Below are 26,302 nucleotides of genomic sequence, written 5' to 3' on the forward strand. Positions count from 1 at the left end.
AATGAGTGTCTATTGGAAATTGTGGAAGAAGGGTTTATTGAGTGTATCAAAGTAATGGATGAGTATCTATGATGCGATTGTTGTATGATGGTATGAGTGTGTCTGCATAATTATTATATGAGGTTTGTTGAGTGCATCAAAGTAAATATGCATGTTTTATAAATGATTGGTTGCATGTTAGCTCACCCTACTTGTTTGTGTTTGTGTTTGGGTATGTGCGATGATCGTATAATTCGTTATACGGGAGCAGATGAAGGAATGTCGTCTGGCTCAGTGCCAATGAAGAGAAAGATAGAAGAATAAAGTAGAAAAACTCAAGTTATAATTTTGTAGTTGAAATCTGAGTTTAAAACATGTATAGACATATATCAACTATGAATTTTTAAGTTTGAGATTACAGGATGTTACCGTAAATGTAATGTCACAGTATATAAATTATCAATTTTCAAGTATGAGATTTTGGGATGCTACAATATTCATAGATGAAATGAGCTAGAATTTATCTATAATAAGTTGAACACGTAGATTCTTTAGTTTTCAAATCCACTGATAATTTAAATAACACTCTCACATTTCAAAATAAATCAAACAATACAGAAATGACATGAAAATTTGAACTATGCAATACAGAGTAATCCAAATTAACTTCCACGTTTTATAATGATTTTATTTTTCACCACATTAGATATTGTATCGACATTAGAAAAAATATTGAAGTTTGAACCACACATGATCAAGGAAATGAAAATAGGCATAACGCCATGATCTAAAAATGACCAAAGGACCAACTACTATCCAAAATCCCACCACAAATCCAAATGTCATGCCCACAAAAAATAAGTTCACTCCATGCCTATCACTCCCTTTGTCATTGCGATCATAGCGAAGAATTTTGTCATTGAAGCTGCAATTGATGGGTAGTGGTGGGCCGCAGAGATTGTTGCCAATAAAGTTGGAGGCATCAAAGGTTTGCAACTGAGTTCCTGTTGGAATTTTTCCATTCAAATGATTATAAGACAAGTCTAGCATGCTTAGAAAGCTCAAATTTGTAATGGTTGGAGGGATTTCACCACAAAGTTTATTTCTTGAGAAATCAATGGACAACAACGATTCCATATTACCAATGTTTTGTGGAATGTGACCACTAAGTTGGTTGTGAGACAAGTTCAAAAATAACAAACCATTTAAATCTGTGATCCCTCTCGGTATTTCTCCAACTAATTTGTTATTTGACAAATCAATGCTTGTTACCAATCCAAGAAAGTTTTTATATTCATCTCCTCTTCCTTTCAACCAAAGAAGAACGCTGACTATAGTAATATATGAAGACCTACTATATATATTGCTTCCAGTATCACAATAGATAAGAGGAGTTGTACTTTTGTTTGTCATGGTCATGGCCTTCAAGCTATTAAAACAAGTAGGTATATGTCCAGTCAAATTGTTTTGTGCAAGGTCTAACACCTGAAGAAGACTCATATCACATATTTTTTTAGGAATATAACCTGAGAATCTATTTGATCGAAGGATAAGAACCTTCATATCTAAAAAACTTTCTCCAACCCAATTTGGAATTGTTCCTGAAAAATTATTTTCTCCAATATCTAATAATTTCAATTGTTTAGTCTTCTTCAAAATTGTTGGAAATCTTCCCGAGAGCAAGTTTTTATGGATGCGTAATGATTCGAGCTCCGTCAATGAACCCATGGATTGGGGAATGTTCCCAACAAAATTATTGTTTTGTAAATTTATGTCCACTAGATATGGCCAAATTCCCCAACAATCAGGTATTTCTCCATACAAGTTATTTGATGCAAGATAGAGAAATCCTAAATTCATTGGCTTCTTATGATTTTTGCATAGAAAATCATCCACTGGTTTGGAAAATGAATTGCTTGAAAGGTCCAAAAAACCCACATTATTTGAAAGTAAAGGAAATTTGCCTCGTAAGTTATTTGCACTGAGATCAACAGTGGGGATAGATATTGGATTCTTTAATGTAGTCCCAAGCTCACCATGGATATGATTATGAGAGACATTTAGAAAATCAGCTTGAGAAAATGTTTCCCAAAACCAATATGGAATAGAATCTAAAATCCCCGTGTTAGACATCGCTATATACTCAAGTTTGTCTTGTGATTGAATCCATGAAGGAAAGTTGGGACCTAATTGCCAAGAACTCATATCCAAATAAGTAAGTTGAAAAGTAGGATGCCAATTGGGACCCACTTTTAAAGTCAAATTGTTTCCTGCTGCAGAAAAATGACTTAAGCTCACAAGATTTGGGAAATGATTTTCCGTGACTACTCCTTCAAAACAGTTATAATCAATATCAAGATATGACAATTTAAAAAGTGATCCAAGACTTTCAAATGGATTTCCACTTAGCTGATTGTTGGACAAAATAAGATATCTCAATGATGAAAGTTTTCCAAGTGATACTGGAAGATTGCCTGAAAGTTGAGAACTTTGAACTTCAAGTGTTGTCAGTCCATGGAAAATACACGGTGAAAGAATATCTAAAATTTCATTAATATGCTGGTTGAGTTTGAGATATGAGAAACTTATATCCCTTAAGTTGCATAGATAACCAAAAGAAATTGGAAGTGGACCTTCAAGTTTATTGTAAGACAAATCAAGTATAACTAGAGAAGTCATATTTCCTAAGGCATCGGAAATAGTCCCTTGTAAGTTGTTTCTTGATAGTTCCAAGATCTTTAGATTAGGAAAACTACTATAAAACCAATCAGGTATATGTGAGAATGAATTTTCATACAAATCAAGATTTTCAAGTAATGTGAGGTTTCGAAGACCATCTGGAATTGGACCTTCAAAGTCATTATCATATACAGAAAGAGAAATAAGTTTCTTCAATCCAAAAAGCCACTTTGGAACAAAAGAAAATGTAGAAGGATAAGAAATATGGGAAAGATCAAGAGTAACGAGAGACGAACTGTTAAGAAAGGATGGTTGATTATACGGAGGGAGTGTACATCCTGACAATTGTAGGTTCATCAAAGAAGGAAGAGCTTGCAGAGTATGGAGAAAATCAAATCATTGGGATAAGTTTGCACCTTTCAAATAAAGATATTCAAGTTTTGAAAGACTTGACAACCAATCATCATTCCCAACAAAATAATTACCTTGAAGACGAAGGTAAAGCAAGTCGGAGAGATTTCCCATTTGAGAGGGAATAGTTCCATTGGCAGCATAACTTAAGTCTAGATACGCCAAATTGGAAAGATTACCAATCTGGGGAGGAATGTTGCCCATAAATCCAGCATAGAGGTCCAAGTGAATTAAGTTGGTCATTGAGCCAAGAAAAGAAGGAATTGGCATACCTCTTCTAAGTGACCGAGTGTTGCCCAATTGAAGATAACAAAGCTTGGAAAGACTTGACAACCAATCAACATTTTCATAAAATAGAGATTCATCATCATAATATCCTCCGCTGAGTTCGAGGTGGAGCAAGTTGGAGAGATTCCCTATCTGGGAAGGAATTGTTCCGCTGGCAGCATAAGAGAGGTCAAGGTACAATAAATTGGAGAGATTTCCAATCTGAGGAGGAATGTTCCCCATGAATCCAGCTTCAGAAAGGTTGAGGTGAGTTAAGGAAGTCATTGTTGCAATGAAAGAAGGAATTGGCTTCCTATCAAATAGATTGCCGCTGAAATCCAAGTAATTCAAATGCTTCAAATCAACCAAACAAGGATTTATCTCTCCACTTAATGCTTGTCTACTATACTCTTCCCTTTCTTCTTCATAACCATAATCACCTAGGATTTCATCGTAAAGAGGAAGTGGAGTGTTGAGGTGAAGCTCTGCAACATGAGATGTGACGTTGTTGCAGAGAACTCCATACCAATGGCAACAATTGGGATTGAGAGAAGCATTCCAAGAAGAAAGTCTATTTGAAGGATCAATGAGATTATGCTTCAACTTCAACAGTGTCTCTCTCTCACTTCCAATACACACTGTCCCTCTGCACACACCGAAGGTTGACATAGAAAGCGAATAAAGAAAGAGAAGGATGAAAAAGGAGGAAGTCATTTTTAAACAAAAGCAAAGAAGAAAGAAAGAAGCAGTTATGGGTTATGCATACTAAATACCCTTTATATATATGGAAAATGATACTTGAACAACCATTTTTGACAACATTTAGACACGCGTACACGTGTCAAAATCTGAGTGGTCCAGTTGGAAAAATTAAATGAAAATGGACCACTCAGATTTTGACACGTGTGCGCGTGTCTAAATGTTGTCAAAAATGGTTGTTCAAGTGTCATTTTCCTATATATATATATATACACATAGCCATCTCTCTATCAATTTTAATTTCCATGCTAAATTTATAAAATCAAATTCTATGCGATAGGAAAGAAGATAAATATACAACTAATCAAAATATCTAAGAGTAAAAGAATTTTATTTGAGTGATTAAATCTCAAAGAAAGAGACCTAAATTAGTAATTTTGTCAAAAGATTAGTTAAGACTTTGAGTTTTGGTATAACTTTTTTTGTAAGTACTTACGTAAAATAAACTTAGTTTACTAAGATCCCATTATTTGGGGTCAAATGTCTTTTTATGAAAACATTATCAGCACATCAAAATCCATTCCTCAAGTAGGAAAATGCATACGCTATCTATTTTTGTGTAAACGAGTAACATTTTGTATATTCTTTTTAAATCTGTGAATTTAAAAGAGCATATGCAACGCAATTTAAGTGCTAAAAAAAAGTATGAAAGGGTTGTTTCAATTTTACGACCACACAAAAATGTTGGCATTCAAAAGTCTCTTTTTTTTTGTCATATTATAAGTTAGAAAATTAAGCACACTCGAAAGATAAGAAAGAAAAAAAATTGTAGTCCAACCCATTTTATGAGTTATCAAAATTAGGATATTCCGAAAACAAAAATAATGCAGAAAATAAAATCAAATATATTTGTTTTTCTCATGTAATCTATTTTATTAAAATGTATGAAAGAAAAAAACGAGAACATATATTTAAACAAGTTAACTTTATTCAATCAAAATAATTTTACAATTAACTAACTTCTTAAATCACTTTTTATGATATTATTTTATTTAACTTGATTTCTTCTAATTAATTGCCGAATTATTTTTTAAAAATAATATTAAAATTTATTTTAAAGACTGTTTATAAACAGTCAAGTTCACACTGAATGTATAATCTCTGCCTACATTTCTAAAGGTATTTGCTAATTTTTTTTTTTTTATAAAATTTTAAAGAGTTTGATTATAAATATCCAATTCATTGTTTGACTCAGTCTTAGCCATTCACTTCACACTCACTCCAATATCATTGTTAGGCCAACCCATCACATTTGAAGCTTTATTTATAAGCTATGGTAAAGAAGAATAAATATACAAGTCACACAAAACCCAAATTGATAAAGATTTTTTTTTTCTTTTATACAACTTTTGTTTTCATTATCACCTAGTCTGGACCTTTTTTAAAAAGAAACTTGTATTGAGAAAATTAATATAATTCTTATTATATTTAAATATATAATTTGTTTAAATAATTATATTTAAGTGTTATAAATTTAAATATGTAGATAACACATCATAATAATAGAAAACAAATATTAAAAAATAATATCTCGATATGAATATGTTGGTTTTAAATTATAAAATTGACAATAATTGATTTTGGTCATGTATAGTAAAACAATATTATTATATAAATTGAAATTTAATATTAAGCTTTTGTGTTATATATTATATTAAAATAAAATGCGTGTGCATGAGTCATTATTAAAGTAGAATGTATGCATATTGTATAATATGATCAGTACAAAATAAATACAACACGAAATTAATGTTTAAATTTTTAAATAGAAAAACATGTAGATATAAATAACTTAAAACACATAAATATTAAAAAGGTATTGGATATATTGCATTAGAAAAATAAAGTTAAACTTAAAAATATTATAAACAAAAGTAACATGTTCATATGAATAAAATGTAATATTGTGAAATGTAATCCCTATTAAAAAAAAATTAGAGTAACATAAGGTTAAAATTTTTAAACAGAAATACATGCGTATATTGTTGTCAATATAAACATTGACACTATGATAATTAACTATTAATGCGTACTTACATTTTTTTTGTTTGGAATTATGCATTTGACTATCAATTTGTTTGTATTACAATATAAATTTAACATAATAATTTATTAGTGATGTATAGTAAATAATATTTTTATAAGATTAAAAAAAATTATAATTAGAGTTGAGTTATATATTATATTAAAATGAAATGCATATACACCAATCATTCTTAAAGTAAAAATGTAGATATATTATGAAATATGATTCCGCATAAAATAAAAACAACTTAATGTTAAAATTTGTAAAAGAAGCAATGTAGATGTAGATGACTTAAAAGACAGAGATATATTGAAAGGTATAGGCATGCATATGGAATAAGAAAAAACTGTATATTAAGATTAATCAATAACATTTGGATATTAATTTGTTTGTGTTAAATTATAAAATTAACATAATAATTTATTAGATACCAATTATTTTAAGTTTATAAATTGTTATCTAAATTAGTCATTAGTTACTAATTATATTTTGTTTCTAAAATTGATTGTTGTATAAGGATTTTTTTTGTAATGTATTTTTAACGTTTGGATAAATTAAAATCTTAAAATTTGATTTTTTTTTGGGAGAATTCAAGAGCATGAAGCTAAGATGTCATTACAAAAATTAAATTATTGTTTCATCTTAAAATTGTTTTAAATTGTTTTAGAAATGACGGAACTGGATTGCTCCCAGAAACAAATAAAAATAATGCAGATGAATGAAATCAGAGTGAAAGAAAGAAATAAAAACAAAGTATTGCAAAGACTTAATTAAACTTAGTCTTTCATAGAAATTAGCCTAAAGACTTTAAAATGTTAGTCTTTCTAATTTTGTCCAGTTAGTCGATTACAAAATTAGTTCATAAATAAAAACGAAAAGGGGAAAGAGATAAAATTGATAGAGACGCTTTGAGTTGTTGATATTTGTGGTAGCGCACACATTTATTATGGGTTAGAAAATAGCTCACTAATAACAAGGAAATTGAAAAAAAATGTTTGCACAGCCAAAGCAGCAACCATGGTGTTGAAGCCAACTTGGGATTTAAAAAACAAAAGGAGATATGATGATGAGTTGTGCAGGAGAGGATGGAAAAATTTCAAACGGATGTGGGTTTAAGGTCCACCGCTCAATTTCTGACATATCGTCCAAAGTTCAAGTTTTGTTCAGTAAAAGTTTTCTGTACATCCAAACTATTCAGATGATATTTGCATAAGGTACTCAGATAATAAAGTACTCTGATGTTAAAGGAGAAAGAGAGATCTTTGTTGTCAATACACCAAATTGTTCTAAAATTGTTTGTTGTGGTGGTTGTAATGATTGTGGTGGTTGTGGCTACGATTCTTTCACATTTTCCTCTCCTTGTATTTCAAAAACTAGACCAGAATTAAAAAAATTAGTGGAAGCAAAGTTGGATGGTTCAATCAAATGTATAAGAAAGTCCTAAATGACTAGATCTAGCTGTAGAGTATGAGTTAGCAGAATTTAAAGGACCTAAACTCAAACAAGGACAACAAGCACGGTGCAAACACTTGATTTAAAACTGTGACAGTTTTGAAATCCAAAATTTAATCAACTCAACCATTCATTTTGCAATTCTGTGATTAAAATGAGTTGTTATACTTCTAGCACTGCTGAACAACACCAAAGAAACTTGTACAAAGCTTAAGAACCAATAAATCTGGTCTGAAACAACTTATAGCTAATGCATCACATTTGGAAATATTGTGCAAAATTTGGAAAACAGATTATGAAGAACTCAACCACTCATTTTGGAATGCAGTGTGTATTACTGATTGTTGACACTTGAAACATATATGAAAGCAACAAACAAACTTGATTCAAGCGTTAAATTCCAGAAATCTGGATAGAAACAGATTGTACAAATCAAACCCGAAAATTCAGTTTTCTACATAATATGCTACTGGAAAACAATGTGTGCATGGCTTTTAGCTTCAATGATCAAAGCTGGACATGATGCCATTGCTTATACGATTAACATAGAGCTAGCAAATGCACTGGAATCAATTAAAAGCAAAAATCAAAAGTGAACAGAATCAAGCACATGCTAACAGAGGTAAAACTGCAACAAATTTGCACAAGACATTGGACAAAACTGGAATGCAAAGGAAAGTTGGATTTGAACTCAAATAAAGAATTGCACCGATGAAAATGAAGAATAAAGAATTGCTGCCAGATGGAAATACATTACTCATTCGTAATTATGATGCAAAAAAATTTCTTTGTGCGATGGGTATGGAGTATAAAGGGATACATGCATGTCCGAATGATTGCATATTATATAAGAAAGAGTACGAAGTTTTGACAAAGTGTGCAAAATATGTCTTATCACAATACAAGTCAAAAAAGAACATTGAAGATAGTGATCACACAAAAAAAATGGTTTTGCTTTGAAAGTAGTTTGGTACCTTCCACTCGTGGCCAGACTTATAAGTGTTTGTTCACGAATCCAAAAGCGCTAAACACCTTGGATGGTATGCAGATGAGATAACAACTGACGGACTAGTTCGTTATCTAGTTAATTCAAAGAAATGGAAAAATATTGATCAACAATTCCTCCAATTTGGTGAAGAATGTAGAAATCTTAGGTTTGGTTTAGCTACTGATGGAATGAACCCATTTGGTAATTTAAGTATCAATCACAATTATTGGCCCGTTATACTGATAATTTACAACTTATCTCTTGGATTGTGCATGAAGACAAAGTACATTATCTTGTCAATGCCGATATATGGTCCAAAGCAGCTTGGAAATGACATAAATGTTTATCTCAGCCCACTAGTTGAAGACTTGAAGTTGTTGCGGGTTGATGGAATTGAAATATTTGATGCTTTCGCTTTTGAAACTTTCATGATGCATGCCATGTTATTTTGCACTATTAATGACTTTCCAGCTTATGGTAACTTGTTAACATATAGTGTCAAGGGTCATAAAGCATATCCTATATGTAAAGAAAACATTACAGCTCATCAATTAAAATAAGGAAGGAAGAAAATATATATGCGTCATCGGAGATTTTTACAATCTAATCATCCATATCAAAGGTTTAAAAAAGCATTCAATTAATGGACAACAAGAGAAAGACGATGAATCAATTTCACTTACTAGCATTCAAATTCTTGAAAAAGTTAATAAAGTGCATCATGTATTTGGAAAAACATCAAAGAAGAGTTGACATCAAGGGAGATTGATAAACGTACTTATTTGCTCTGTGAATGTTACACAATGTCCATACAAGAGAAGATAAGTTTTTGACTTTGATTAAAGAGTATCAAGGTACCACAAGGATACTCTTCAAATATCAAGAGCTTATTGTCAATGCAAGACTAAATTTTTGTTGGCATGAAGTCTCACGATTACCACTTCATAATGCAATAATTGTTATCGGTGGCTATTCATGGAATTTTGCCCAAAAATGTTAGGCACACCATAACTCAATTGTGTTCATTTTTCTCGTCAATTTGTAGTAAAGTTATTGATTTTACAAAGTTATATAAACTTCAAGGTGAGATTATTATCATCTTGTGTCAGCTAGAAATTGTTGGAACAATCGGTACCGATATTGCGTAGTGGAAATATTAAAACAGAGTTCGATACAGATTGTTAAAAGTAAAGAGCTTATTTGGTCACTTTAAAAAAAATGGTTCCTTTAATTTTCTCTTAAACGTTTTATCGAACAGTTGATGAGCAAAAAATATAAAGAGTGTAGGGAATAAAAAAATCACACAATTGAGGAAGTTGGTTCATAGTGGTAATCTTCCTTGCTTTTTGAAACCGGAATGTAGTATCTCCAATCCGTAAAGCACTTTAAAGCTACTCTTCTTTGCCTCTTTTATTCCCTCTTGCTTGACAATCTTCCTAGGATCCTTCCAACCTTTATTGTCCTACAAAACAAAGTAAAAGGATTTAGTTTAAAGAGAAGAAGGTTTTAATAAGTAATACTCCATAAGAGTAAAGTAGTGAGTGCTCCTTCTTCTTCTTGGATTCTTCTAGCCATGGCTCAAGTTAGAGGTCCTATTTGTAGCTTAGATGGTCCTCCATCACCTTCCTTCGACAAACGAACAGGAAGATTGCAACAAGAACCTTCCTTCGACAAACGAACCGGAAGAGCTTCCTTCGACAAACGAACCAGAAGCAACAGCTCTGCCAACTTGAAGAGAACCGCTCTGACCTTTGACACACAAAGTGCGAGCTTCTCCTATTCATAAGACTTGACAAGAGCAGGAACTAACACTTGAGAAGTTCCTCATATTTCACTATATTCTCAAATTCGCAAAGTTATTTTCTAAAGTGTTTGGCAAAGGTATATATAGCCTACTGGTCTGAAACTGAAAAGACTCATTACAACTGCCAGTGATAATCGATTATTGTAAGTGATAATCGATTAACCGCGAGACTTGGAATAATTAGAGTATTTACTATTCAACCGATCGGTTCCAATTCTTCACCTCCTTCTACCGCTCGGTTTGCGCCCTGATTGCCTTTTGTCGTTCGGTTTGAGTTTGACACCGTTCGGTCTTCAACTTGCTATGCTCCTTTCAACCTTTTAGCAGTGTTCAACCGTCAAGTGTGTTCAACACCATTCGGTCTGTCAGCTGTGTTCAGTCATGAACAGTGTTCTGCCTTCAGCTGATTGTAGCCATTCGATCGTTGATTGATAGTGAACGTTCGGTCTTCATCTGCTTATCTTCCATTCGGTCCTGGTCATCACTTTACCGCTCGGTCCTAAGTTCTCGATCATGACTGCTTATGTCCTGACTGCTTGGTTTTGGTCATGGAGTCTACCATTCGGTGTTTATCGCGAGGTCATAACTTTTGCCGCTCGATCATTACTTCTGTCGTTCAGTGCTTACCCCTCGGTTCAATTGTTACAATCGGTCGGTCTTAGCTGCTCGGTCCTGGTTTCTTTTCTTATACATAAGTGCTTTTAAACTTCTTAGCTGCTCGGTCCTGGTGTCTTTTCTTATACAAAAGGGCTTTTAAATTTCATATAGCAAGAGTCTTCATATACTTCACTTTGTAGCATCATCAAAATCCTTAACTTCAAGACACCAATGCTCCACATTGGTAATAGAAATGTTTTTTCCTCCATCCTTTTTTGACATCATGACATATTTACTTGTTTATTTGCTCAAAGAAATCAAGTTGTGTGGACCAGTATACTTAAGATGGATGTATCCTATTTAGCGTTATTTGAAGATTTTGAAAGAGTACGTCAAAAATCAATATCGTCCAAAAGGTTCAATGGTTGAAAGGTATATGTTGAGACCTCGCCAAGCCCTGAGGTTTAGCGCTCAACCTTGTGGGCGCTCATCCCTGAGTTTTAGCAAAGTAGTCTTGACAGAATTCTCAAATTCAAGTTTTTGTGCAATTCCAAAGGCGTCCAACATGAGTATTTGCTTCAAATTGATCTTTTATCGTCCTAAAGCATGTTCCCTTGAATTCTTGCTTGTTTTCTTCCACTAGAAGTGTTTCCTATTCATATATTTCACACACTCAAACAAAGAGATTAGATGTAAAAATAAGCATATACTAACTAAAGCATAAGAAAACTAGAAAACACATTAAACTTTAGGATAAAACAAGATAAAAACTATGGAGAAATTGATTTATTCACCAAATTATATACACAGAAACACGTGAAATCAACCGTTATCAGTATATTGCTGAAGAAAGTATCGAGTTTTGTTCATATTATATTACTAAAGCAAATATAATAGGAGTTCCTGGCACATCATGGTTGAATAGATGTTCTAAAAGTAAAAGCATCCAAACTGTGAATGTGGTGACGAAAGATCATGAAGAATTGAGGCAAGTACATTTGTACATATTAAACAACACATATGAGGTGATCTCGTTTTTGCAAGCACACAAAGTCGTTGTGAAGGAAAAGAATCCAAGACAATAAGAGAAATGACAATTGATGGAGCATAACAGAACATTCTTGTCCTTGTTCAAATATGAAGTTTTGAAAGAGTCATGATCTTTTGAGACTTTGTTGTGACTAGGAAATGGTTTAAAGTTTGGTGTTATATGTTGTACAGCCTATGAAATTAATAATTGCACATTCTATACGAAGACTTTGGATGATAAAAACATAGTACAAAATAGTGGTGCACTCTAGAAGTTGAGTTGCTACAACTTTTCACATCCAAAGATCAAAATCTTGTACTTGGATCAATGAGATATTATGCTAAAATTGAAGAGATATGAGAGGTTGATTACACTAAGGTTTTTGTTCCTTTGTTCAAATGTAAGTGGATTGACAATAAGAGTGGTGTAAAAATAGATGAATTTGGTATGAAACTAGTTGATTTTCGAAAGGTTGGTTATCGAGATGAACCCTTTATCATGGCATATCAAGCAAGTCAGGTTTTTTATGTCAAAGATCTTGCATCTGATCATTGATATGTCGTTCTTCAACGAAAAAAACAAATTGACGTTAACAAAGAATCTAACTAATCTTCATATTGCTGACACCCATCCATTTAAAACGACAATAAATTTGGATGACGACCCTCTAGTTGACGATGTACATACAATTTGAGAAGATCACAATGAGGGAATATACATATGACCAATCCATATCATTATGTATGAATTTCCTATTCATGTAAAAGTTTAGGGCTTTTGTGAAATAATATATGTTATTTTATAAGTCTTTTATTAATCTTTCTTGTTATTTGTTATGATAGATATATGACTGAGACACCACATTCATCAAGGGATGAAGTCTCCACTTCTAGACCCACCAGAGGAGCGAGTAGGTTGAGACAACTTATGTTTAGAAGAAATGCAGGTGAGAGGACACCTGTCATTGTTGACGTGGTCACTGGTGTAGAATCTGGTCAAAATACAGATGTTTTTAGGTCTTACCTTGGAGTTGTAGCACGCGATTGTATCTCTATCCTTACTCCACCTTTTGATCATGTATCTGAAGTTGATCGGAACCTAATTTGGCAAGATCTATTGGTAAATTAATTAATATTGCTCAAAATTCTAGTTTGATTGTAATGATAAATTTGTATTGATGTAAGGTTACTTTCTTTATTGGAGATAACATTTGATATTCCAAATGTCGTAATGGTAAGGAATAGGTGTTTATTTGCAATCGCCAAAAGTTTCTGAGTTTGAAGACAAAATTGACGTCAACATATATCTTTGAAGCAATATCTTCCACCACCAATGGAAACCAGTGAACGTCAAAGAGCGAAGCCTAGAAGAATGATGATACAAGGTGCGAAGGAGAATGCCAACCACAATAAAGGAGAACGAAGCCTAGAAATGCGAATGGGAACGTGAACAACGGAGAGCAAAGCACGTCAATGTTAAGGACCACAAAAGAGCAAACAATGTTAACGGTGAACAAACCTGAAAGAGACCAAAGGGAGTGCGAAGGAGAATGTGAACAAGAGCAATGGAGAAGAAGATGAGAGAAAGTGAGGTATGTTTATAGAAGAAGTTCTCCATTATTACATTCATTCCACCGTGCAACTTTTATACCTATTATACTTCGAACAGGTATAGAATAACGAATTTCTACACCTCATATAACTGCAACCGATATAGAACTATTTAAAATTTATTACAGTTTTGCACCGCGTCTTCTTCTATACTTGTTTTGAGTGAAACATGTATAGAAATGTTTAACTTATTTATAATAATGTTACCGTATCATTTTCTATACTTGATCTATTATTATCCGATATAAAAGTTAGTTATAAAATATGTATTTTGCCGTAGTGAAAGCAAATATACTTAAAGAAAGATAACCATTAAAATGGAGGAATCATCTTCATATGTACGGGAAGCAAGTGACCTTTTTATTAAAAAAAATCTTTTTTATATATATAAGAATTGTGACTTAATTATAATAATTAGATCTTTATATTTAAATTTTTATTCGTTTATATGGAGACATGAATAAGTGTCAGATGAAAGTGTGAAAGAAATAAATAAATTCTAATCTACTTGCCAACTTTTTTGGCCTTCCAAGACGAAATCTTGTGTTAAGTTAACAACAAAAGTTCTGCATTAATATTAACTTAATTCTACCTTTTATTTAATCCAATCTCAATCGATAATAAATTTTAAAAAACCAACTTCTATATTTATTCAAATTAAAAATAATTTACATCAAATTTGTTTTCTAACACGCACATCACAGTTTTCTAAGCTTCATTGGGGTTTGAAATTTGGGTAACAAAATTGAAATTTTTAGTTTTAATGTTCGGATAAATTAAAAAAAACTTAAAATTGAAATGTTTTCTGGAGAATACAAGAGCATGAAGCTAAGATGTCATTACAAAACTTAAATTATTGTCTCATCTTAAAATAGTGTTAAATTCTTTTCATGGAAGTGGCTCCCTGAAACAAATAAAAATAATGATAAATGACATCAGATTGAAAGAAAGAAATAAAAACAAAGTATTGCAAAGACTTAATGAAACTTAGTCTTTCATAGAAATAAACCTCACACGATTACAAGTCATCACATGGAAAGATGTATTATTTCAGAGACGGTTTTGTCACTATTTGCATGTTAAAAAAAAAATCATTCTTCTCTATTTAAATTTAATGTAAATATTTTTTTATTATAATATAAGTAGATTAAGATTAGTTAACATGCCTTCTAATTCCAAATTCATTTTAATTATTAGAAATTAAGCGCACGTCACATAGATAAAGAAAAAGAAAAGAAATTAGCGTAAAGACTTTAAAATGTTAGTCTTTCTAACGTTGTTCGGTTTGTCGATTACAAAATTAGTTCACCAATGAAAAGGAAAAGGGGAAAAAAATAAAATTGATAGTAGTGAACACATTTTGTGGGTTAGAAAATAGCTCACTAATAACAAGGAAATTGAAAAAATGTATAACTAGTCCAAAATTTTTAATCTTTCTATTTGTGCCCATTTTATGGATTAGAAAATTAGCTTGTCATATGCAAAGACTAAGCTATTTCAAAGATGGAGTTGTTTGTTCTTTATGTAATCCATTTTATGGACTAAAGAAAAGTGATGGATAGGTACAATAAAAAATAAAAAACATAACATACAATCATTTTCAAAATTTCTGTCTTTTTCTTTGGAAATTTTAGAAATTAATTTATATATTAGCCTATAAGAATAAGAAGGAATTAACATTAAAATAAATATAAATTAATTTAAGGAAATGGGAGATCAACTTTATTGGATTTTATTTAATTATTAATGGTTACTATTTGACTTTTAAATTTACTTAGCATAACCACCAACCGTTCAATTATTAGAAAATATTTAATTAAGTTTAAGTAAATAACAAATAATATTTATTTTTATACATACTGATAGGTGTATAATTTACTTCTTTTGATATATGATTTCGACACTTAAGTTGAATGAACTGAGCTATTTTTTAATTTAGAAAGTAGAATGTTATATGGAGAATCGATTTAGTGTGAAATTAACATATTTTTTTATTAAATTGCAGCACTTAATAATACAGAAATGTGCTGAAAATATCTAAATTATAAAGATTATTTGTTTTCTCTTATACATTATAAAAGTCATATTACTCGACAAAGTTTTTGTTTTGTCTATTTTAAGTAGAATGTTACAGTTTTTTTTTCACATAAACTAATTATTAGGGAGACCTAAAAAAAAGGGTAAAATACTTGTATAAATTTTACACTTTTTTTATACGGGTATATAATTCAGTAAATTATTATTGAAATTTTTTTAATGGAATAAAATAAAAAAGAATCTACTCAAAATTATATCTTGCATTAAATTTTTCAAAAGATTAGTTAAGAGTAAAAGAATTTTATTTGAATAATTAAATATCAAAGAAAGAGACCTAAATTAGTAATTTTGCCAAAAGATTAGTTAAGACTCTGAATTAGGCCGAGAAAAATGAACCGTATCCGATTTGAAGCAACCCTAAATAAATTTGAGATATAAAATTTAATAAAATCAATAATTTGAGTTCAAATATTAGAATTTTATAAAATAAGGTTAAATATGTATTTATTTCTTTTTTTTTTTAAATTAGAATTAGTTTCTTTTTAAAATTTTGGTCCAATTTAGTTGTTCAATCTTAGAAATTTGTAAATTTAAAACTAAATTTTGTTAAGTTTATTTAAGGTTTATACCATTTAACACATTTACATTTCAATATTAATAGAAAAATCTATTTAAAATATCAAATAAACTTAAAAAAAAACTGGTTAAAAAGATTAAATTCATGCAATCTAAAGATAAAACACTAAATTGTTTTAAAATTTTAAAGATGGACTAATTCTAATTTTTACTGAAAATTAAAAGACTAAAATCATATTTAATTTTTTGAACGTCACTCAACTCAAACTTATATTTTAATATTTATAAGTTTATAAATATAATTTAAATTTTAAATTTTATTTTTAACATTATATTATTTTAATAATGATATGTGGTATATATTGTTGTAATATTTATCTCCATACGTTTCCAATCATATCAGTAAAGATTAAGTTAGGTAATTTGGAAAGTATATATTTGATTATACTATCATGAAAAAGTAGGAGCTGTGATAGAGGAATCCTAGGAGTATTATGTGGGATATAGATATATACATTCTTGTATATATCATAACGCAATTGTTGAATAAAGGACACGGGATTCCAAAATATCAATTCCTGACATATTTTTTTAAATTTTAGTAGTAATTTATATGAAATCATAGTTTATTATAATAATCATTTTTAAAATTATTTATTCAATTGTTTTGTTTAAAGATTCATTTTTATGTTATTTATTCAAAATAAAAATATTTGTTTATTAAAAAATTTTAATTTAGTATAAATTTGTAATCCGAAACATCCAATCGAACTAACGCGCAATCCAATAATCCTATAAATTTTAAAATTGATCCAACTATCCTTGTTCTGGATAGTTTTAGATCCCATTATTTAGTTTGAATTTTGGTGTAACTTTTTTTTTTTAAGTACTTAGATAAAATAAACTTACTTTACTAAGATCCCTTTATTTGGGCTTAAATGTCTTTTTATCAGGCCATAATCAGCACATCAAAATCCATTCCTGAAGCAGGAAAATACATACGCTGTCTATTTAACAATTAAAATATTTTACACTAAAAGTATAAAATCAAATTGACTTGTGAGAAGGAGTAACATATTTTGTATATTCTTTTTAAATCTGTGAATTTAAAAGAGCAGACGCAACATAATTTAGGCAACGTTTTAGATATCTTTATTTAGTTTGAGTTTTGGCATAACTTTTCTTTTAAGTACTTCCATCAAATAAAGATCCCTTTACTTGGGCTCAAATGTCTTTTTGTTAAACCATTATCAGCACATCAAAATCCATTCCTCAATCAGAAAAATACAAGAATATCATTTACTTGACCTATTCCTGTTTGAATAGTCTCAATTAATCTTGTTTTTCTTTGATAAGAATCAACAACTCTTTTAAAAGATTATAGGGTAAAATTGAATCAATTAAATTCTTATAAAATAAATATTCAATTGTAAAATTGAATGAATTAAATTCTTATGAAATAAATATTTAATTGTAGAATTGAATCAATTAAATTCTTATGAAATAAATATTCAATTATTTATGAATTTTCGGTTATTTAATGTTTATTCAATTACTCTTTTACCATAAAATGTAATATAAGCGTTTGATTCCACCTGTAAAAAGTATAAAATCAAAATTGACTTTGTCAAAAAGAGATATTCTTTTTAAATATGTCAATTTGTATGAAAGGATTGTTTGAATTGTACGTCCACACAAAATGTTGGCATTCAAAAATCTGTCTTTTTGTCATTTGGTTTACTTATGTTACAATATTCTTCTACCAATCCTTTTCTTTTCTTTTCATTATTTTCAATTTGGTAAGTATTATGCTCTTTATTTCAAATTTTTAATTCATAAAATTTGAACACAGATATTTATAAAATTTAACTTTATTCAATCAAAATAATTTTATAATTAACTAACTTCTTAAATCACTTTTGATGATATTATTTTATTTAGCTTGATTTCTTCTAATTAATTGACCACGAAGAATTGATTTTTAAAATTAATATTAAAATCTATTTTAAAGACTCTTTATAAACAGTTCACAGTAAATGTATTATCTCTCCCTACAATACTAAAGGTTTCTGTTTTCGTTTCTTTCTCTTTTTGAATGTTCTTTTTTTATAAAATTTGAAAGAGCTTGACTATAAATATCCAATTCATTGTTTGGCCAAACCATCACATTTTGAAGATTTTGTTTTCTAATTGGTTCACCCATGACCATAGAAAATGGAGGAAATGAAGACATTAATCATTGTAGTGTGCACATTTAATGGGTTAAATTCTACGTCCAAAATGTTCAAATTCAAAAGTCTTTGTCCTTTTGTCTGCATTTGTTTTACTTAGGGTGGAAAAACAGCACACCGTATACATAACTGATAAAAACAAAAAACTATTTTAAAGATTGAGCTATTCATTTTCCTCATGTAACATTGTATGAAAATCTATCAAAAGAAACAGATGAGAATCATATGTTTAAAACATAATTTTTATTTAACCAAATTTTTTAATTTTATTTAAAAGAAATAATAATTTTATTACATTATACTTCTTTTACTATGCATACACGAGAAACATGCTCACTAAGGGATCTTTGTAAAATACATTGTGCAAGTGAGTCACAAACATAATACAATGCAATCACAAATCTTACACGTAACTCTTTAAAATTATAATTATTCAAGCATTTTTAATGGTCAAGATTCCATACAATTTTCTATATGAAATATACAGTAACAAATAATAAGTGAAACATCCTTTGTGCAGTTAACAATCTCCATAAACATCCTTCGTGAAACTTGGTTGATAAATAAGTATATCTATATATTTAAAAAGGTAATAATTTATTATAAATAGTTAATTTAAAAAAATAGTAAAATCGAGAAAAATGATTAAATTTAAAAATATTGAAAAATTAAATTAATAAAATAATTATTTTGATTTAAAAATAATATTTAAAAATTAAATTTGGCTCCAAAAGAGAAAATCTTCCTTATATAATAATATAATAATATTAGTATTCGTTAATACATGCAGATGTGGAAGTCTTGTTGATGCGACTAATATATATATATATATATATATATATATATAATAAACTAATAAGATTTGAAATGGGTAATTGCTGTTGACAAGTGGATGTTTGTTTTCTTCTCAGCTTTCTAACGTACTTTGCAAGGTAGAAAAAATGATGCATAATCGTATCAAATCCAAATAATTTGGTCTTTAAGAGTAATCCACGGGTTAGAAAATTAATCACACTATAATTGCATAAATTATTATAGCATAGACACTTTAAATTCTTAATTAGTAATTGTTCTTCTGTCCTTTCTATAAATTTGTATATTTTATGGTCTGTCATAAGTTTTCTATGTTTGACTTTGTTGTGTGTTGGTAGGGATTGAAAGACAGAGAGTGTTTGATACGTTCCACATTTTCATCATTTACCACTATATAAAATGTAAGGTGAAATTACTCAACATGACTCGAGATTAAGTTCTTATTTTATGACTTAATTAAATTTTAATTATTTTATAAATTTAAATATTTTTAATTGAATTTATATTAAAAAAGTTTATTTAATTAAAAGTTTAATGTGTTATAGAAGAATTGAAATCCTTAAGTTGATGAATTGAAAAGTTATTAGTGCATAAATAGACAATTAGAAGTTTAGGAGCAAGCGTTGAACGCTTTCACCAATACTCATTCCAATAATTTTAGAAGATACAGAAATATAAGGTGTTAGAGACTTTAACAACATTTTAGAAGTCATAATGATCATCTTAAGCATAGGTAGAGGAAAGGAGCATGATAAATGTAAGGCAAAAATGTCTTAAATGTCTTTAATTTGATCATTATGTTTGTGAATATTATACCGAATTGTCTCGTGACAAGGAGAAAGTAGAGAGGTCAAATATGACAGAAATGAAAGAAGAAGAGGAGATGTTGCTAATTATTGTTCTTGACATAAAAATTGTTGAATCAAATTTGTGGTTTGTGAATATATGTTGCTTGTAAAATTTATGATCCTTTTAGAGGTGCTACTATTGTTATACATTAAGGTTAAACTAGCTTTTTCTTCTAAAAGATTGAATGTATTCAATCTTGTTTAGTGGCCAAAGGAAAAGATCCTTCTTGGTTTATGCAATTATCAATATGGGAATTTGCATTCTGGAGGATTAAAATTCCTCAAACAGAAAAAGAAATGGTAGTATGTATTTCACATATTTTTGTCCTGCTCGACTTTGTCAAGAATGTGTTAGCATTGGTGCATTTGGACTTTTGGCTCAATAAGATCGTTATCTAATGAAGGTAAAAATGTATTTAATTACTTTCATTCATAATTTTTGTAGAAAGATCTAAGTCTATTTTTTTTTTTCCGAAGAAGTTAGAACAATTCTCGACATGGTGAGTAGTTTACTAGTATAATACGGCCGACTTCAAAAAATGTAAATTCGAATGTTCATGTTTCAATATCTGAAAAAATTTCTTAAATTTCTAAAATATTTTTTTATCTTATCATATATTTAAATAAATTACATATAGGATTAAAAATAAATCCACTAGGAAATATATATATATTATAGAATAAAAATTCAAGGTTAGCAATAAAAAAAATCATAATAATATTGATATTATTATTAAAATTAAATAATTATTTATTTGATAGAGTCTCTTATCACAATTTTTTTGTAAAATTGCTATATTTTGGTGTCCTCTTTATATCACCAAAAGACTACTGTAAAAATCTTGGTGCAAGAAATTTTTTATTTTCATTTTTTTTATTTTTATTTCGTTTTAGTGTTTCAGTTTTAAGTGAAGCAAAATCTTTGCCCTTTTTCTTCGGTTTATAACCAAGACTAACCCATCCCCATTCCACTTTTATACTTCATCTTAATATGTTTTGGTTCTCAAACCATGATAATAGTTGAAAACAACCTTTGTCGTATCTCTATGCTACACTAATGCTAATTCCATCTTTTTAAATTGTCATATATTATCTATAAATATTAACCAACAAATATAAGTGTAGTATTTAAAAAAATAGATTTCTAAATACACATGTAATATATATATATATATATATATATATATATATATATATATATATATATATATTGCCATTACAATTATCCAAAATATAACTATAATACCAAAAATATATACATACAATAATTCTATACAACAAAGAGATAATATTACACTGATTAAAAGTAGGGTTAAATATGTTTTTAGTCCCTAAACTATTGGCCATTTCTGGTTTTCGTCCCTCTTCCAAAGTAAGGTACACTTTAGTCCTCATACTTTTCGAAACTTTGGTTTTAGTCCTCCAAAACTAACACCGTGAAAAATATGCTGACGTGGCTAACGGTAGACTGACACAGTTCTTTTTTTTTCAGAGTTTATCAGCTTTTCTTCCTTTCTCTCTCCCTCGTCTCTTCCTTCAATTTCAAAAACACAAAACAATAAAATCTTCCGGTCAAGCTTTTCTCTCGCATCTCCCATCACCAGTCAGACAACCATCATCATCAAAACCACGAACGCCAGCCCCGAGAGAAGAACCCACACCTATCGTCAGAAGGAGAAGGAAATCGAAAACTCATGTTTATTCTCTAAGCTTATGAGCCTGGAGAGAAAACTTAACGATGGAGTTTTGATTAGCAGAAAACTCCAATAGCCTGCAAATTTGATATAAATGAATTTGGGGACAAATGACTTTACTCTTTACACATACTGTCACCATTCGAAAGTTAAAGAAAGCAGGTCGCCCATCTGAACGTTTGGTGAGCCATGAGAATTGCAAATTTACAAAACCAATGGAGCATGAGTGTGTTCATGTTCAGGAGATTACTGAAGCTTCTGGAATTGAAGCAGCAGAAGCAGATGCTGAGTATGACAATGCTCTAAATGAAGCAATTAGAGGTGTTCAGGATGTTGTGATGACCATCAATGAACACCAAGAAGAAGTCAGATATGAAATTGCTGCCTTTGAAGCGGAGTGATTCTTTTCGTCGACGTTTACTTAAATAATAGTGACTAACTATGATTCAAATTCAATCATTCATTTGCTCATTTGCGAGTGAATGGATAGTTCCAGACGAAAATGTCTCTGCAATCCGTGAAATGTATATAGACACCTGAAAAGAAATGCAGTTCATGAATATTGTCGGTCGCCAACAAGTTAAAATTCATTTTGACACTTCTGAGTTCTTTTGTTGCCTCAAAATGTGACGTTGAAGCATTTCATAGTTTGTAGGAAAATCACATTTTATGTGGTTTGGGGGGATTCGCTGCAAGGCAGATCGGATCAGCTTCTTCGGTTCATTGTGGAGCATCAAGGAGATAATATCAGCGGCGAAGAGGATTTGGATAAAATAGTTGAGAGTTTTTTAGTAGCACAGAGTTGTAGTTCTAGCTCTAGAACTAGATCTGCAAGATTTCCTGATGTATTGAAATCAGAGCTAGCAGAATTGTATTCCAGTCCGACATGTTTTTTCCTTTTTGTTTGAAACTTAAAAATATATTCAACTATGCTTTGTAAATGACACGAAACATACACACATCAAAGACAAAAGTTTTCTTATTTGATTTTTCCTGTTTTCATCTCTCTTATTCCTACACTTTCCTCCTAATGTGCTCATGGCGCGCTGCTGCCTTTTCACTTCGTCATATAGCATAGTGGCTCCAATAATTGTAAAAGAAAACATGCATTCTCTGTTGATAAGAAAGAACTTTGAAGGAATCTAATTAAACTTCCAAGAATTCACCATTTTAGTTACTTTTGTAAGGAAAGATTGGAGAATATATAAGCTGGTGGCATGACTAAGATTTCCACTCGTGTCTTCTGTGTTAGTATAACCGATAAATTTTCAATTTTCTTGGATAACTAACTAGTTAGTGATAGTTATATCTCATCCTCATTTCAAAATTGACTCTATAACAGTTTCTCCAATTGATTTTCTTATTAAAGCAACCTTTTTCCTATTTTATTGTTTACCATCATGTTTTACCTCCTCTGACTCTTTCTATCTGTTTACTGGCTTATAAACTAGAGAATTTTATGACTAACTATACCAAGCTTTAATTCTTGAAGTAATGCCCTTTTTTGTGAAATGAAGCATCCCGTGTTATATCCTTTTCACGTTCTTACAATTCAATGTTTGTTGAAAGTACATGTTTCATTAGCTAGGAACTATTATTTATTAGCATATAAGTAACAGAGGGAAAATTTAGCTATTTTATCTGTCTTCTAGCTCTAGAACTAGATCTGCAAGATTTCCCGATGTGTACAGTAAACAAGGTGTACGAGTAATTGAACTAGATTTGTGGCCATCTAAATCTTCAACTAAAGATGGCATTAAAGTGGTTCATGGAAGGTGACCGGTGATGGGAGATGCGAGAGAAAAGCTTGACCGGAAGATTTTATTGTTTTGTGTTTTGAAATTGAAGGAAGAGACGAGGGAGAGAGAAAGGAAGAAAAGCTGATAAACTCTGAAAAAAAAAAGAACTGTGTCAGTCTACCGTTAGCCACGTCAACATATTTTTCACGGTGTTAGTTTTGGAGGACTAAAACCAAAGTTTCGAAAAGTATGAGGACTAAAGTGTATCTTACTTTGGAAGAGGGACGAAAACCAGAAATGGCCAATAGTTTAGGGACTAAAAACATATTTAACCCTTAAAAGTATAATATGATTTTTCTACAAAAAATTTGTACATGACTATATCATCCTAATACTACATCGTTGCACCACCCTCATCTTACACTAGATCAACTACTACATTCTCATTTTCTTGAACTATTAAGGTGATCATTACAAACAAAGAAAATATAGAGACAAAACAAACACAGAAAAATGGGTAAGCTAATGTGAAAAAAGAGAAATCATAAAACAAATATAGGGATATTATCACATATAAATTATTCCTAGCAAACAATAAAACATATCATATACAAAAGACTCATAATAGACTTGACGATCCAGATACATATATTGATATCACACTCTGACGAGTTATGCACTTGTGGTGACCTCTACTATTTTGTAAAACAATTACCAATAGGTTTCATCCTACTATACACAAGGTTAGTCTGTTAACATGTTTGGCCAAGGTAAGGCCCCTAAACTAGAACCTCTTGCTCCTATCATAATATACCACACCCTTCTCGCCTAACGACTACCATGTCAGTAGCTTTTTGACTTTGAGTTCTTCCAACGAGTATATTTTTACCTAGTGAGTCTACATAATTCTACAGAACATAATTCTGTAGATTTATGTCCTTCCAACCCTATAAACTAGTCCAACAACAATCACAGATGCCAAAACATACCAATTATCAAATTGTAATCCAATCAGTGACTTAATTCATCTGAAATGCAATATAAACCATACAACATACACAAGTAAAAAAAAATTCATGTAGAATAAATTAGGTCCTAACTCAAATCCACATATCATATTTCATCAAACAGCTCAATCACACAAACCAAATATTATAGAAGCATACAATTAACAATTACTACGTGTATATTAGTTAAAGATAGTACAATTAACTTCCATTACTTGAAAGATAGATCAAACTACTTAAGAATCCTATAAAAGTCTCTTGACGCACAAAAAACTCTATTTGTCGCTATGAACAATAAAAACACGATCAGGACACACCATTACGAACACTGATCAACAAAGACTCTCTTATAGAAGACTCAGACACTACATGTGAGCCAAGATAGTCCACATGTAAAAAAAGAACATACATACCAAGAAAATGGGTAGAAAATCAACTTACTGTATTGGAAAAGCTGATCGAATATAAGTGATAAGCTCGCCTCAAGGATCACCCTAATGGTTTCTAAGACGTACGGTTAGAAAGTCTAGAGAGAAGGAAATGAGCTTTAGAAGAAAAAGGTTTATAGACATGATGTGTTTTTAAAATAATAAAACTCGTTTATAAAAAAATTTTATATTTAAAATTTTTATTATTAAAATGATTGAGTCTTGTTATTCCAACCATAGTATCAATTCTAAAATACAATTTTCTAAACTTATATATATATATATATATATATATATATATATATATATATATTATATTTAATATGTTTAATACAATCTTAATTTTAATATATCAGTGTTATCCTTCCAAAATTATTTGCTATATTAATCATGAATTTGCTAAATTAAGCACAAACACGTACACACACATGTCTTCTATGTTTCATATTTATGCTTTAATCCAAACAACCTTTATGGGCATTGTCGCAACCGGAATCGCGACGGGACGGCGATCCCAAAAAAAACGGGTTTTAGAAAAAGAGATTTGGAGTCGCCACCATAGTTTATTCTGGAAAACTACAGAAAAACTATAAAATGATAAGACACAGTCCACAAAAACCAGATTCTGGGTTCGGGAGTCGATTACGCGTAGGGAAGGTATCAGCACCCTACAACGCCTACGTGAAGGCAGTACCTTTAATTGGATGCGCGAAAATGATGTGGTTTACAAAATGTTTAACTATCTCTTAAAATAAAACTCTAAAGAAACAAAATATATTTTTTAGATTTTTGGACCCGACAAGGATTGACCTTGCTCCTACGTATTCTCATTAAAAATGAGAAATCAGGGTTACGTAGTTCTTTTGTGTAACACCCCAAAAATTAAACATCTCACACACAAAATTATTTCATTAATAATATAAACATCGTACATTATTACAATCATCCATTTAGGAGAAACATAGTTCACACTGGAAATACATTATTTTTTTTTATAACTTCATTAAAACACTCCTAAATTTATTTTTATTTCATTTTTTTTCTACTCTTCCTTTTTATGCTCCTTCCTCCTTCACTTGTATTGGTTCGGACGTCGTTCCTTCATCTGCTCCCGTATAACATAAACGTTATACGATCATTGCAAAAATAAGATTTTCCGGCACAAACAAACAAGTAAGGGTGAGCTACCATGCAAAATTCAAAGAAAAGCATTACATTATTATTATACACAATGCATTCACCATAAATTCTTGTAAGATGCAATTATCATACTAGACTCTATTATCCGGATATAATGTTGATGGAAGTCTCGGGTGGTCATGCACTT

General features: G+C 30.2%; 2 protein-coding genes across 2 annotated transcripts; both read right to left on the reverse strand.

Moving 5' to 3' along the window:
* Window positions 1-632: 632 nt before the first annotated feature.
* On the reverse strand, window positions 633-3,015 carry LOC148199666 (receptor-like protein EIX2). The gene has a single exon (XM_088114296.1). The coding sequence runs from the start codon at window positions 3,013-3,015 to the stop codon at window positions 700-702; it is 2,316 nt and encodes a 771-aa protein (XP_087970422.1). The 3' UTR covers window positions 633-699.
* On the reverse strand, window positions 2,875-4,050 carry LOC148199667 (receptor-like protein EIX1). The gene has a single exon (XM_088114297.1). The coding sequence runs from the start codon at window positions 4,048-4,050 to the stop codon at window positions 3,055-3,057; it is 996 nt and encodes a 331-aa protein (XP_087970423.1). The 3' UTR covers window positions 2,875-3,054.
* Between the last annotated feature and the right edge of the window lie 22,252 nt (window positions 4,051-26,302).

This window comes from Vigna umbellata, chromosome 4 (genome assembly GCF_029865625.1).
Source record: "Vigna umbellata cultivar VRB3 chromosome 4, Vumbellata_1.0, whole genome shotgun sequence".
Lineage (NCBI taxonomy): Eukaryota > Viridiplantae > Streptophyta > Magnoliopsida > Fabales > Fabaceae > Vigna > Vigna umbellata.